This window comes from Lactuca serriola, chromosome 2 (genome assembly GCF_051521515.1).
Source record: "Lactuca serriola cultivar US96UC23 chromosome 2, Lser_US96UC23_V15, whole genome shotgun sequence".
NCBI lineage: Eukaryota > Viridiplantae > Streptophyta > Magnoliopsida > Asterales > Asteraceae > Lactuca > Lactuca serriola.
The window spans coordinates 138,743,572-138,757,547 of NC_136409.1; the positions used below are offsets into that span (position 1 = coordinate 138,743,572).

Consider the following 13,976-nt stretch of genomic DNA (forward strand, 5'->3'; position numbering starts at 1 on the left):
GCAATGATTCGAGCTATGATGGCCAAACAAAGGGAGGAGATGAGACAAATGTTGCTTAATAATAGGTATGAACATAATGTGCCTGTTGTGGAGCTCAAACTGAATGAAGAACTGTTGGAAATTACAGTCGTACAGTGAGTCAAGTTGAACCCCGAGTGGTTAGAAGAAATAACCAGGATGAAGGAATTGAAAGGAATAGATGCAAGTATAAAGACTTTACCACGTTCAAACCATCAACTTTTACTGGTAAATAAGATCCAATCGGAGTTATGGACTTGATCTCTAAGATGGATCTAGCTTTCATAACATGTGGTTGCAAGGGCAAGCTACAAATAACGTATGGTGTGTCAGTTTAGGGGTGGGGTTGTTCGTTGATGGAACACTTTAAGAAATATCATAAGCCCCAATAACCCACTACAACTAACATGGGCATAAATCTTCGTACACTTTAAACGCAAGTTCTGCTCGGCCCAAAACATGCTAGAGTTGGAAAACTAGTTTTTGACATTGAAAAAAGGAAACATATCCATTGATGAGTATACAAATGCCTTCATTGACAATATGGAGTTTGCTTTGCACATCGTCCCTAACGAGTAAACAAAACCTGGTAGGTTTGCAAAGGGACTACCATGGGAGTATATTATGCCGGTACGCCACACACCTACTCTTGAGTCAGCCATCTGGGTTGCTAAGTCTGTTGAAGAAATGATCAAAGGAAGGACCACCAACAAGGTTGAAGCTGGCGAGAAGAGGAAATTTGAGGGATCTACAAGGTCCAACAAGAGCAACATGTTCTCAAAGTCTGGAGAAGGACGAGGTGAAGCAAAATTGTGTGAGAAGTGTAAAAAGAAACACTCTGGAAAACGTGGCAAGAAGGTGACTTGTTTCAAGCGTGGGAAGACTGGGCATTACACCAATGAGTATACATTCAACAAAAGAGTGTGTTACGGATGTAATGAAGATATAACATCCTAAATTTTCCAAATAAAAATTTCATTTTTAGATCACCAAAACATTCCCATAAATTTGGAGTTTCAATAACAATTGTTTTTCAAAATTCATAACATCAGACATTTTATTCAATATATCAGAGTGTCCCAAAATAAAATTGTCGGAGAAAGTGCACGTCGCGCCATCAAGTCGGGCCCTTTCCCTTAAGCTCTGAAGTACCTGAAATAAACAACAAATTGTAAGCTAATGCTTAGCAAGTTCCCCAGAGCACACCCCACACAATCCACATAATTACATAATCCATAATAGCTCTATAAGCTACACATAATACATAAGCCATGCATATAAACATATGAGGAATCCATGGAAACCATCCAAGGTTTTATACCAAGTGCCACTGGAATCCCCACGTGGTCTTAACTATCAGCCATGGGAACCCCCCACATGGTCTTTGTGAGCAGCCACTGAAACCCCACATGGTCTTGGCTACCTGCCGTGGGAACCTCCACACGGTCTATACTAACCATAGAAATAGCATACAAGCTAAACATGTAAACATACTAGGAAGTCGTGGAAACCCTCCAATGACTTATACCAAATGCCATAGGAACCTCCTCATGGTCTTAATATACTGCCACAGGAACCCCTGGGGACTTCCATATAAATGTCATAGTGACATATCACATAATCAACTAACAATCCATATATCATGAAATGGACCAGCCTTGGTGCATTGGACCCAATGGCATGGTGAGAAGACTCACCTCTCAAGAAATGTTGAGCTGATAAGATAAGTCCCAACTTGCATCTCCAACTCAAATATCTACAGCCATCATGTGATTAACTTGTCAAAATCCTGAAACACCAAAAATACCCTTATATTCCAACTTGATCAACCATGGACAAAGTCAAGGTCAATAGTCCATGTTGACCCCAACTCGTTGAGTGCATCTAGCAACTCGTCGAGTTCCTTCAGAGTCTAGAAAACCGAAAACTTGAGTCCACTCGTCGAGTTACCTGAGTAAATCGTCGATTTCTTTAGTGTCCAGGAGACCGAAAAATCTAATCAACTCGTCGAGTCATCTCACCCACTCGACAAGTTCACTCCAAATCCAGAAGACGAGTAAACCCTACCCAACTCATCGAGTTCCTTCAGCCCTTTTCAAGTTCAGTCCATTCTAGTTGAATCCAAAGCTCCAAACTACATATCAAGTCCCCTAGGGTGTAGTTACCACGTAAAGTTGCAACTTTACGTGCATGTGTAACATCCCATTTGAAGTAAGGTTATTAAATAATAGACCGGGAACCCCAAGATGTAAATTTATGATTTATATTATTTTATAATGGCCCTAAAACCAATAATATTTAGCGGAGAGTTGGTTTCGGGTGCCAAATGATATATTTTAGACTTTCGAGGTTTAAAGTATAATTTCGGGACTTATTTTGTAAGGATTTTAGGAGACAATTGGTAATTTTTGGACTTATGCTTGAAGGATTTATGGGAGAAGGAGTATAAAGAATAAAATATGGACTTCATTTGAAAATAATTGTAGAGGGAGGGGCTAACTGGTAAAATGTTGGACTTCATTTGAAGGGATTTTAGATGGTTGGGGGTTAAAAGGGTAATTGATGGACTCATTTTGAAAGAAAAGAGGGAATGAGGGACTGATTATGTTATTATGGAAATAAGTTCACGAGGGATCGGGGTATATAACCCGTCACCCCCGGTCCAAACCCTAACCCTAAGCAACAACACCCGCCGCCACCTTATGCCTCTAGTTCCCCCAACCGCCACCCTCACTCCCATTATTTTCGGCACCACTGCTACGTCACCATGGTTGCCGCCGATGAAGCCAAAAAACACCAAAGAGCACTGGAGCGTCCATCGTTTCCGATCATCGTCTGCCGATAGTGTTGTTGCTGCCACCATGCTACCCCATCCTGCCGTCACTAGCCACCATGAGAGGTGGCTGTGTGCATATTGTGGTGTTTGTGTTTGTGTGTTGTGATGGTATAAGGCTACTAGAGCGATTCTTGGCCAGAGATACGAAGGAAAACCCCACCGCCACCACCATGAGGTTGTGGCTACCACTCTTCGCCGCCTTAAGGTTGTCGTGCGTATTGTGGTGTTGTGACGTTGGTGCTCTCCGATCATCGTCTGTCGTCTTAAGGTTGTCGTGCGGGTTGCATTTAATGTTATCACCGATCAATGGCGACATCATTTGTAGCTCTCAAGGTGGTTTCGTTTATGGGGGAGGGTTCTATCGAGTAGGAGCTGTGAAGAACCACCATGGCAGCCGGTCATGGTGGCTGTCGTTGTCAACATCACCTCATCCATTGTTGTTACCATCGTTAGCCACCCCAGTTGCCGATAGTGTTGCTGCTGCCACCATGCTACCCCATCCTGCCGTCACTAGCCACCATGAGAGGTGGCTGTGTGCGTATTGTGGTGTTTGTGTTTGTGTGTTGTGATGGTATAAGGCTACTAGAGCGATTCTTGGCCGGAGATACAAAGGAAAACCCCACCGCCACCACCATGAGGTGGTGGCTACCACTCTTCGCCTCCGCCTGCCGCCACAAGGTGGTTGTGTGTGTATGTGTGTTTATCTATTAGTGTGTGTGTGTGTGTGTGTGTTTATTTTTGAGTTTAAGCATTGTAAATTGTAATCGGGTCGGAATAATTAAAAGAAACTCAAAACCACCACCGTAGGGTGGTGGCTGCCGCCTCCTGTCACCATGTTGGGTGGTGGTGTGCTTTGGATGTGTTTGGATTGCTTTTTGGATGCTTGGACAAAATGGACTAGAAACCCTAACCACCACCGTGAGGTGGTGGCCGCTGTTAGGCGTGTCAAACCCAACAAATAAAAGGGGTACAATAGACTCCAAATACTCTGCTTTAATGCGCTAAAAAGTAGTACAAGACAAGCAAGGTCGAACCACAGAGACACGGGACAAGAGTCTATACCTCTTTGCGCAATGTACTTTGATTACAAGAAGGGGAATTTGTTTGCAAAAATGAAATAATAAAATAACAATCAACTTTGGAACATGCAGAAAATGAAATAGATTTGTAAACAAGTTGTAAAAGTGCTTCCAGTTATAGTTCTCAATGTTGTAGTTCAACTTGATTATGACTTGATGTAATTCAAGATTGCTATTCTAAGTTGGTACTGAAAGATATTAACACGCTCTAATACCTCTCGCTTGGAAAATTATCTAAACAAAATACGCTCTTTGACTAGACCTAGCCTCACTAATTCAACCTAAACACGCTCTTAGATTGTATGGAAAAACTGCATTATGTTTTGTACAAGCTTCCCAACAATGTTCATTTCTTTTCATACGCTCGGAAGTGTGAAAACATGTGATATATGTTTTACAATAAGAAAACTTATTGCTTGTTACCAATTATTAACTTAATAGAATGATTAGGTGCCCTAAAAGTTAATTAACTGCACAAAAATTCAATTCATGAAAGTGGCCAATCAAACACAAATCAAATTTAAGGGTTCTAGTTTAAACAAAAACATAATCACTAGAATAGAATCACAAATCAAACATCAAATCATATGCTTCAAGTCAAGCAATCAACATGTTTTGAACAAGAACTAGAAACTAGGGTTTCTTAGTCACACATGGCTAAGAACAAATCAAACAAGAATAAAGATGGAATTGGAATGTTTAATCCTTACAAAAATGAAATCCAAAGTGTTTGCAATGATTAGGTCCTCTAAAAAACTCCAAGAATTCTCCCAAAATCACCCAAGATCGCCTCAAAACTGCTCCAAAACTGTCTGGCCTTCAAAATGATGTTCTTGTGTTTTTAATTAAAGTTCACGTGCTTTCCATAAGACCATACATTTTTGGCATGGCCATGCCTTCTGCCCATGTGTTTTTGGCATGGCCATTTGTCTTGACCATGTGTTTTTGGCATGGCCCATGCTTTTTTCTAAAATTCCAAAAAGTCTTCACTGTTGGCTCCATCTTCAATCTAGCTTCACCACGAGTCATGTTGCTCAAATATAAGATGACAAATGACAAACCGACCCGTGTCGGTGTAACAAGAATCTTGTTTCAAACATAGTCCTTTGCTATGATAATAATGTACAATGACTCGGGTTATGTCTTCATGTTTTCTGCCATGGAATGACCGGTTCATCTTCTCTTCATGCTCCAAAGCTCCAAGCATCCATGCTCCGTGCATCCATGCATCCAAGCTCCACGTTCCATGCTCCATAATGCCTGCAAAATAAATCAAAAACAGTGAAGTACCAGGCATTCTCGATGTAACCTCTCCAAGCTTAGACCTTTCTTATCCTCAAGAAAGAACAAAATTAAGAATCACCTTAGAGAAGACGATAGGCGACTAAAAAGAAACTAAGATGAAAAGAATGGAAGGAACAAAAAGGTCTAAATGGAATTAAGAGTGAATGCATGCAATAAAAGAAAAACTAAAGAAAATAAAATATGTACAAAAAGATTTTTTTTCAAACATTAATGCAATAAACAAAATCAAATGAACATATTCAATCCAATTAACCTCATTATGTCATACAGTCAAAGGTGCACATGTTGTGCCTTGAGATAACTTGGCTAACCCCACAAAGATATATAACAGTTAAAACAAGATTTTTAGCCATTCCCTAACACAAATCAACAAAATCAAAAGTTACAACACTTTTTCACTTTTACGGGTATTGGGTTAGCACATGGAACAAATTATGGCCATACTCTTGTGAAAACATGTTATGACAAAAATACTCAATCATTTTCATTTTACAAAGCATGATAGTGATCGACTCCATCTATTTGTTGACTAAAACAATATTTTTCTAAAAAATATTTTCTAAAAATTCCCTAATACCTACCCAGATTGGTTACATGTTTCAAACCACGTACACCAGTCAAAGTAGTTTACAGTCAGTCCCAATGTCATAAGTTCAAGTCCAAGTTCAAAGGAATCTTTTGGCAGCCAAGCATTTTTCCTGAACATATTATTCGATTGAACTATAAATATAAATATATACAAACTATCTAATTATATTTCCCTACGAATAAAACTAATGGCTTTCTTTGAAATCCACGTAGCGGGCTTCCAACTAACATATCCAGACCAGATGACCTTGGTGTGCTAGATTTAAAGAGATCCCTCGGGTTTACTTACCCGAACCTCAAAGGCCACAGATTAGCTTTATTTGAATATCTAAACATATTTATATATATTTTTGGTTATTATTAAGTTCATGACTTTCTATGGAACCCGTGTAGCGAACTTTCGACCCAATCAGTCCCAAACAATACAACTTTAGGCAATTAGGTGTAGAACACCCCTCGGGGTTTACTGATTCAGGTCCCAAAGGTCACAGATTAACTTAATAATATTTTGATTTTTAATTTTATTTATTTTTTATTATTTTTTAATTTGTTTGTTAGGCTTATTTCCTTATATTTTCGTCCTTGACTCTTTCTATTGTTGGGACATCTCACAGTCTACTACCGTGAGAGACTTATAAGACATTTTTTCGAGGGACTGGCGTAAACGCGTAAAGACCCGTAAGTATAGTTGAAAACAATGTCCCCAAGCAGGGTATTTAGAAGGGAATAGGTAGAAAATATTTTTTTAGAGCGCTGGAGAATTCGAGTCACTGAAATTTTGTATTCATTTTATGGCTCTTTTGAATTTGAAGTTTGGATATGAGTGAGCACTTACTACTCATAAGACCGGTTGTGTGTTACAAGGGCTAAACTATATCAGTTTTTATGTTTCGGTGTTGATAACCTTATCATTTTTTGTTTTGCACGAGTAGCTTCGGGAGACGTGTTCGTGTGTGATTAGATTGCCTCAAGATTTTTAATGAAAAACGAACAAGTTCTAATCTCAAGCCACGACTAATTTACCACTTCAACTTATTCAAAAAGATTATGTTTCTTTAGATTGATTTTTTTTCTTTTTTCGTATGCTTTGAAATGAATGCATGAAAAAAAATGAAAATAAGAAAAGTAAAATCTTTTTGGATTTTTTTTAATGCATGTGGAAACTAGAACCTAATGTACAAAGACCCCTCCCCAAGCTTAAGATTAAGCATCGTCCTCGATGCTCGAAGAGGGTAGGGCAATCTACTAGCTGCAAGGGGCCCAACGCTGCATGAACTGCATAGCTTGTTGTACCGTTTGTGTCAATTTCTGAACGGAGGTGTTGGTTGCAGACAAATCAGCACGAATGTCGGCAACAACTTGATCAAGGTGATCAAAACGCCTCATGTATGTGTCATGGTACTGAGTCGCCCGCCGGGTGTAGAAATAACGTGCAGTCTCTACTGGGGCAACAAAAGTGGATCCCCCTGCAGTGGGAGGAGTGGAGTGAGCGTGAGGAATAGGGGTGTCGTCTTCGTGGTCGACGACCAGCCGCTCAGGAGCTCTCGGGATGGATGCAGGAGTGCGTGGAATGGAATTGCAAGAGTGTTCTTTGGTAGACACCACCGATTCTGAGTGATGTCCTGCTGGAGTTGGAGAGAGCTGAAATCCCCAGCAGGAACTCGGAGATGTGGCTCACCCACACTAACCATGTGGTACTACCATCACCTTCTTTATGGAAGAAAGATGAGGCTACAAGGACATTGGATGTGATGGTATTAGAGCCTTGTGTGATTTTCTTGAGATCCGAGTGCTTGCTCTCAAAAAGCTCGGCACAAGCAAGGCGGGTGGCAAGATAGGAGATAATCCCGCCACAATGAATAGGGCCATAATCGCTGGTAGAAACCTTAAGAAGTTTGGAAGCAAGGAAGGCACCAAAATGAGGTCTCTTCAAGTCGGTGACCATGCACCAAAGAATTTCTAACTCCATCTTACCGGCTTTGCTAACATCTTCTTGGGGGAAGACAATGTTAGCAATAATTCGGAGAGCTACCCTTAAGATCGGATGGATGATATGAGATGCTTTGGCGGATCGAGACTCATACACATCCATCCCCGTGATTTCCTTCTAAAAGGCTTTGACCTAGGATTTGAAAAGATTATTTTTCTCTTGCATGTAGCCTAATTTGGGACCATAAGTATTAAATTTAGAAATCCCAACAAAACCACTAAGATCGTCTAGACTTGGTAAAAATTGCAAACGGATGAGACAGAATGCGAGACATTTGGCACTGTCATTGAATTCCAAAGATTGTAAGAATTCAATGGTTGTGTTTTTATACGATTCTATTGGTGCCAAAGTGAGAAGTTTCTCTCAAACGATGTTGCTAAATAACCTAAGGACGCCATCATAAACTCCTATTTCTTGGAGAGTGGGAATATCTACAAACCGTTGTTGAGAATATTCGCGGTCCTTAAGGTGAAGGAATCGCTCATGGTGCTCAAGAGAGTTGTGAATAATGGTGGTGGCACCATATTCGGATTCCAATTGTTCTTTTGGCTTTTGATTTTTGCATTTTGGCATGATGACAAACCGGATTTATGACAAACAGGTGGTGCCCAAAGATGATAACACAACTAGACAAGCACGGATGAACAATTATATGAAGCACAAGAACGGATTCACAACCATTCTAACCAAACAAACTTAAATTCAACGCATAAAATGTGAGATATGGAAGGAATGTACCGTTCAAACTCTTGAATTTCTAGTGTTGGCTTGTATCGTTCACTTCATCTTCAACCTCAAGAAAGCTTGAACTCTTCAATGGTGGAATGCCCAATTAGAGATGAAAGCTTCCAATTTTCTTCCAAGAGCACCTCCCCAAGCTTGTTCTTCAAACCCTATACAAGAATTTTGAAACCAATTACAAGAATTCATTCAAACGTTTCAAATCAAGAACTAGGGTTTATGAAGAAAAATTCAAATTTTTTACCCATGAATGATGAATTCGACCTAGATGATGAGTGAAGTGAAGCTAGGAACCCATAATGACATACCTTTGTGCCTCAATCTTGGATTAATTGAATAAAAATTAGAACCCTAGACTAGGGTTTGTGGTATATATTGGCCGAGAGTGGTGAGGAGGGAAAGAGAACAAGAAAAAAAACGCATGATCGTGAGGGATGGGGAACAAGATAAATCAAAAATGCATGGCCCTTTCTTTTTGTGAGTCGCGTCAAGATGGTTGCCATGAGCTTGTGTTTTCGATCGCTGACCCCTCGAGAAAGAATAAGGAGGGTGTGCGTTTTAGGCGTGTCACACTCGGATAGCTGGGTGTGTCAAACCCGGAACGCACGGTCTAGGGTCGGTTGTGTGTTTTCTTGTCTAGCCCGTGATTTTTGGAGTTTAGGCCATGCACTTGGTATCTGTTTGCTTGCTAACCTCGATGGCATGCATGGTCTAAGGCTTAGGTCGTGCGTTTTGGAGATTACCTGTGCTTTTTCAAGTTTTTCCCATGCCAAAATTTTTTCTTTCTTAAATACCTCGAAGTGGCCGCACGAACAAAAAATCATGACCATGCGTTTTAGCATGAGCCTGTGTGTTTTTGGCTTACCCCGTGCGTTTTCTTTCTGTTAACATCGAATTCACGAATTTTTTTTTTCAAAATCAAATTTTCTTTGACCATTAGATAGGAAAGTTATTTGTGCGGAACCCTCGAAAAGACGCAAAAACATTGCAACACTAATGAAATAAATCAAAATAAATCAAAATAAATAAAATAGAAAGAAATACTCCCCAGTTGCCTCTCGGTTAGTCACCCTTGTTTCAAGTCTTTTGGCTCGACTTTGCCCTTTAGATTCAATCAATGTAGTCTGGGCATTCCAAGCTGTCAACCTCCATGTCTTTCTCTTGGAAACCTTCATAGAAGACCTTTAACCTGTGACCATTAACTTTGAATACTTTTCCAATTTTGTTACTCTTAATCACAACTGCACCATGATCAAATATATTAGTAACAATGAACGGTCCCACCCACCAGGACCGTAACTTACCGGAAAACCATTTAAGTCGAGAGCCATATAGTAATACATTTTGACCAATCTCAAAGGTCTTACAGGAGAGTTACTTATCATGGAATGCTTTGGTCTTGTCTTTGTAGATGCGTGAACTCTCGAATGCTTCATTTCTTCTCTCCTCCAACTCTTGAATCTCTAACTTTCGGTGAACACCCGCTTCATCAATCTTCATGTTTAGCTTTTTGACAGCCCAGCAAGCTTTATGCTCTAGTTCAACAGGGAGATGACATGCTTTACCAAACACAAGTCTATAAGGTGACATCCCAATTGGAGTTTTATATGCAGTTCAGTATGCCCAAAGAGCATCTTCTAATCTCAAACTCCAATCTTTGCGGTTTGTGTTCACTGTTTTCTCAAGTATGGACTTGATTTCTCTGTTTGACACTTTAGATTATCCATTTGTTTGCGGGTGATAAGTTGTGGACACCCGATGTTGGACTCCATACTTCTTGAGAACTGATCCAAGAGTTTTGTTGCAGAAGTGTGTGCCTCTATCACTGATCAAGGCTTTTGGAGTTCCAAACCTACATAAAATGTTAGCCTTGATAAAATCTACAACAACTTTAGCATCATCAGTTCTTGTTGCCTTTGCCTCTACCCATTTTGAAACATAGTCAACAACTAAAATGATGTATAAATTCCCAAAGGATGAAGGAAAAGGACCCATAAAATCAATACCCCATATATCAAATATTTCACAAACCAATATGGGGGTCAAGGTCATTTGATTTCGAGAACTCAAAGAACTTGTCATTTGGCATCTCTCACAGCTTTTACAAAAGGTGTAAGAGTCATGAAAGAGTTGAGGCCAACAAAATCCAACAGTCTAAAATTTTCCTGGCAGTTCTTTGAGGACCAAAATGCCCTCCGCACGCATAACTATGACAAAAGTTAAGGATAGCTTGTACCTCATGTTATTCAACACATCTTCTTATTACCTGATCTGCACAATGTTTCCAAAGGTATGGCTCAACCCAAATGTACCTTCTTGCATCTTTCTTGATCTTATCTCTCTGTGACCTCGTGAGATCGGGTGGGAACTTTCCTGTGACCATGAAGTTGCATATATTCGCATACCGAGGTGGTGTTTGCATAGCAAACAAGTGCTCATCTGGGAATGTGTCATGGATGCGAGTTGCATCTTCGGGTTGGACTATTCAACTCAAATGATCGACGACTAGGTTCTCTTTCCCGCTTTTATCTTTGATCTTAATATCGAAATCTTGCAAAAGCAGCATCCACCGTATTAACCTTGGCTTTGAATCTTTCTTTTTAAGTAAGTTCTTCATGGTTGCATGGTCCAAATATATGACCACTTTAGTTCCAAGGAGGTATTATCGGAACTTCTTTAGTGCAAACACAATAGCAATCAACTCTTTTTCTATTATGGTGTAGTTGCTTTGTGCACTATCAAGGGTCTTTGATGCATAGTAGATGACATGATGTGCTCGATCCAACTTTTGACCCAGTACCGCCCCAATAGCCGTGTTACTCGTGTCACACATAATCTCGAACAGGAGCTCCCAATTAGTTGGTTGGATGATTGGAGCGGAGGTGAGTAAATCCTTCAAACAATAAAAGGCATCCTTGCATGGCTGAGTATACTCAAACTCAACATCTTTTTGGAGTAGTTGACACATCGGCATTGTGATCTTTGAAAAATCTTTGATGAACCGCCGATAGAAACCTTCATGGCCAAGAAAAGAACGAACTTCCCGAACATTTGTCGGGTAAGGAAGACTCTTGATAACATTTATATTGGCTTTGTCAACTTCCAAGCCTTTTCGGGACACAATATGACCTAAGATCAATCCTTTGTCCACCATGAAATGGCATTTTTCATAGTTGAGCACAAGGTCTGTGTCAATGCACCTTTGCAAAATTTTTGTTAGATTGCTTAAACATTCATCAAAGGAGTTTCCATAGACTGTGAAATCATCTATGAAAACTTCAATGATGTTTTCAACATATTCATAAAAAATGCTCACCATGCATCTCTGAAATGTCGCGGGTGCATTGCATAGACCAAAAGGCATACGCCTATAAGCAAATGTGCCAAAGGGACAAGTGAAGGTGGTTTTCTCTTGGTCTTCCGGGGCTACCGGAATTTGATGGAAACTCGAGAAACCACCCAAGCAACAGTAATGAGATTTACCCGCCAATCTCTCTAACATTTGGTCAATAAATTGCAAGGGAAAATGGTCTTTTCTCGTTGAGGCATTCAACTTTCTATAATCAATACAGATCCTCCACCCGTTTTGCACACGGGTTGGCACCAAATTTCCCTCAGAATTCTTGACAATTGTGACATTGGCTTTTTTCGGGACTACTTGAACGGGTCTCACCCATTTACTATCTGAGATAGGGTAGATCATATATGCATCCAAAAGCTTCATGATTTCTTTCTTACCACCACCATCATGGGTGGATTCAATCTTCTCTGTTCCTCTCGAGTTGGTTTGAAGTCTTCCTCCATGAGAATCTTATGCATGCACAAGGAAGGGCTCAACCCTTTTATGTCAACAATTGTCCACCCAATAGCTTTCTTATACTTTTTCAGCAAAGTCACCAACTCATCTTCTTCTGCAATGGACAGCTTGTTGGAGATAATGACAGGCAAATTCTTCTCTTCTCCAAGGTATGCATGCTTCAAATGATCTGGAAGAGTATTCAATTCTAGCTTAGGTGCCTGCACAACGGAAGGAAGAAGTTTTGTTGTAGAAATGGGCAATTTCACATTGCTATTATCATACCTCATTTTCTTGTTTTCTTCCATGATCTCCACAATTTCCAGAAACTCTTCATCTAACTTGAAATTTTCTACAATCTCTTTGACTGAATTGTTATCCAAATTCCTGCTCAAAACTAACTCCAACAAATCATGGTTAGTCAACTCAAAACATTTTTTAGTCAACGGTTGGATCATATCAAGAAAATTTATACAATGAACATCACTTGGGTACCTCATTGCTTCATAGATATTGAAGTTGATGACCTACCCATCGAATTCCATTGACAATGTACCATTATAGACATCACTTTTTGTTCTTGCTGTTTTCAAGAATGGTCTACCTAAAAGTATGGAACTCGAGGATGGACGGTCATCATCTCCCATATCAAGCACATAAAAATCTACAGGATAGAGAGGCTTATTAACTTGCACTAAAACATCCTCTAATACACCTTTTGGGAGTACTATAGAATGATCTGCAAGTTGGATGATCACCCTAGTTTTTGTTAAAGTACCTATGCCAATAGATTTATAAACAGAATATGGTAAAACATTAATTGAATCTCCTAAATCTAGCATTGCACGAGGGACATAAATGTTTCCTAATTTGCAAGGAACGGTGAAAACACCCGGATCCTTGCACTTTGGGGGCATCCTCTTCTGTAAAACTGCAGAAACATGTTCACTTACTTTCACTGTCTCATTACCTCGCAGCTTCTTTTTAGATGTGCAAAGTTCCTTAAGGAACTTAGCAATCTAGGTACCTGTTTGCTGGCGTCCAAAAGGGGGATGTTGACTTCAACTTTCCAGAACATTTCCATGATTTCACTATCTTCTCTCTCTTTTTTGTTGCTGCTCAATCTTGATGGAAAAGGTGGTGGTGTGATCTTTGCTTCTTTCTCTCCGGGCTTCTTTTTCTCCACCATTTTTTCTTTCTTTTCATCCTTCTTTGGTGGTTCTTCGATCACCAACTCCTCTTCTTCTTCTTCGGGCATCTTCGGGCCATCATATTTCTTTCCACTCCTCAAGCTAATTGCACAAGCATTATGCTTTGGGTTCTTTTTAGTTTGAGGAGGTAGCTTTCCTTGATTCTCCATTTTGCTCACCGATTAAGCAAGTTGTGCCATTTGTTGCTCAATATTATTGATTCTTGCCTTGGTCTCTTGCTTGAGTGCTAGTGGCAAGGCTTTTGACTATATCTTCTAAGGACATGCTTGAGGACCCGACTTATTGAGGAGGAGGTTGTGATTGCATCGGTTGGTAATTTTGTTATTGGAATGGACGCCTTGCTTGGTAATGGGGTGGCGGTCTTTGTTGATAGCACATGTTTTGGTTGTTGTTCCACCCTTGATTGCCTCGG

The 13,976-nt window shown here is 40.0% G+C and overlaps 1 protein-coding gene across 1 annotated transcript; it reads right to left on the reverse strand.

The window, feature by feature from the left end:
- Window positions 1-12,880: 12,880 nt before the first annotated feature.
- LOC145089610 (uncharacterized) lies at window positions 12,881-13,713 on the reverse strand. The gene is made up of 2 exons (XM_079028026.1): window positions 13,381-13,713; window positions 12,881-13,276 (listed from the first exon to the last, which is right to left on the reverse strand). Exons 1-2 carry the CDS (start codon window positions 13,711-13,713, stop codon window positions 12,881-12,883), a joined length of 729 nt encoding a protein of 242 aa, XP_078884152.1.
- Between the last annotated feature and the right edge of the window lie 263 nt (window positions 13,714-13,976).

Bases quoted from the DNA above. Each gene is read 5' to 3' on its own strand.
- LOC145089610 (XM_079028026.1), bottom strand. From the start codon at position 13,713: ATGGAGAATCAAGGAAAGCTACCTCCTCAAACTAAAAAGAACCCAAAG. The intron at 13,277-13,380 runs GTACCTAGATTG...GCAGTTTTACAG, and splicing joins TTTTGGACGCCAGCAAACAG to AAGAGGATGCCCCCAAAGTG.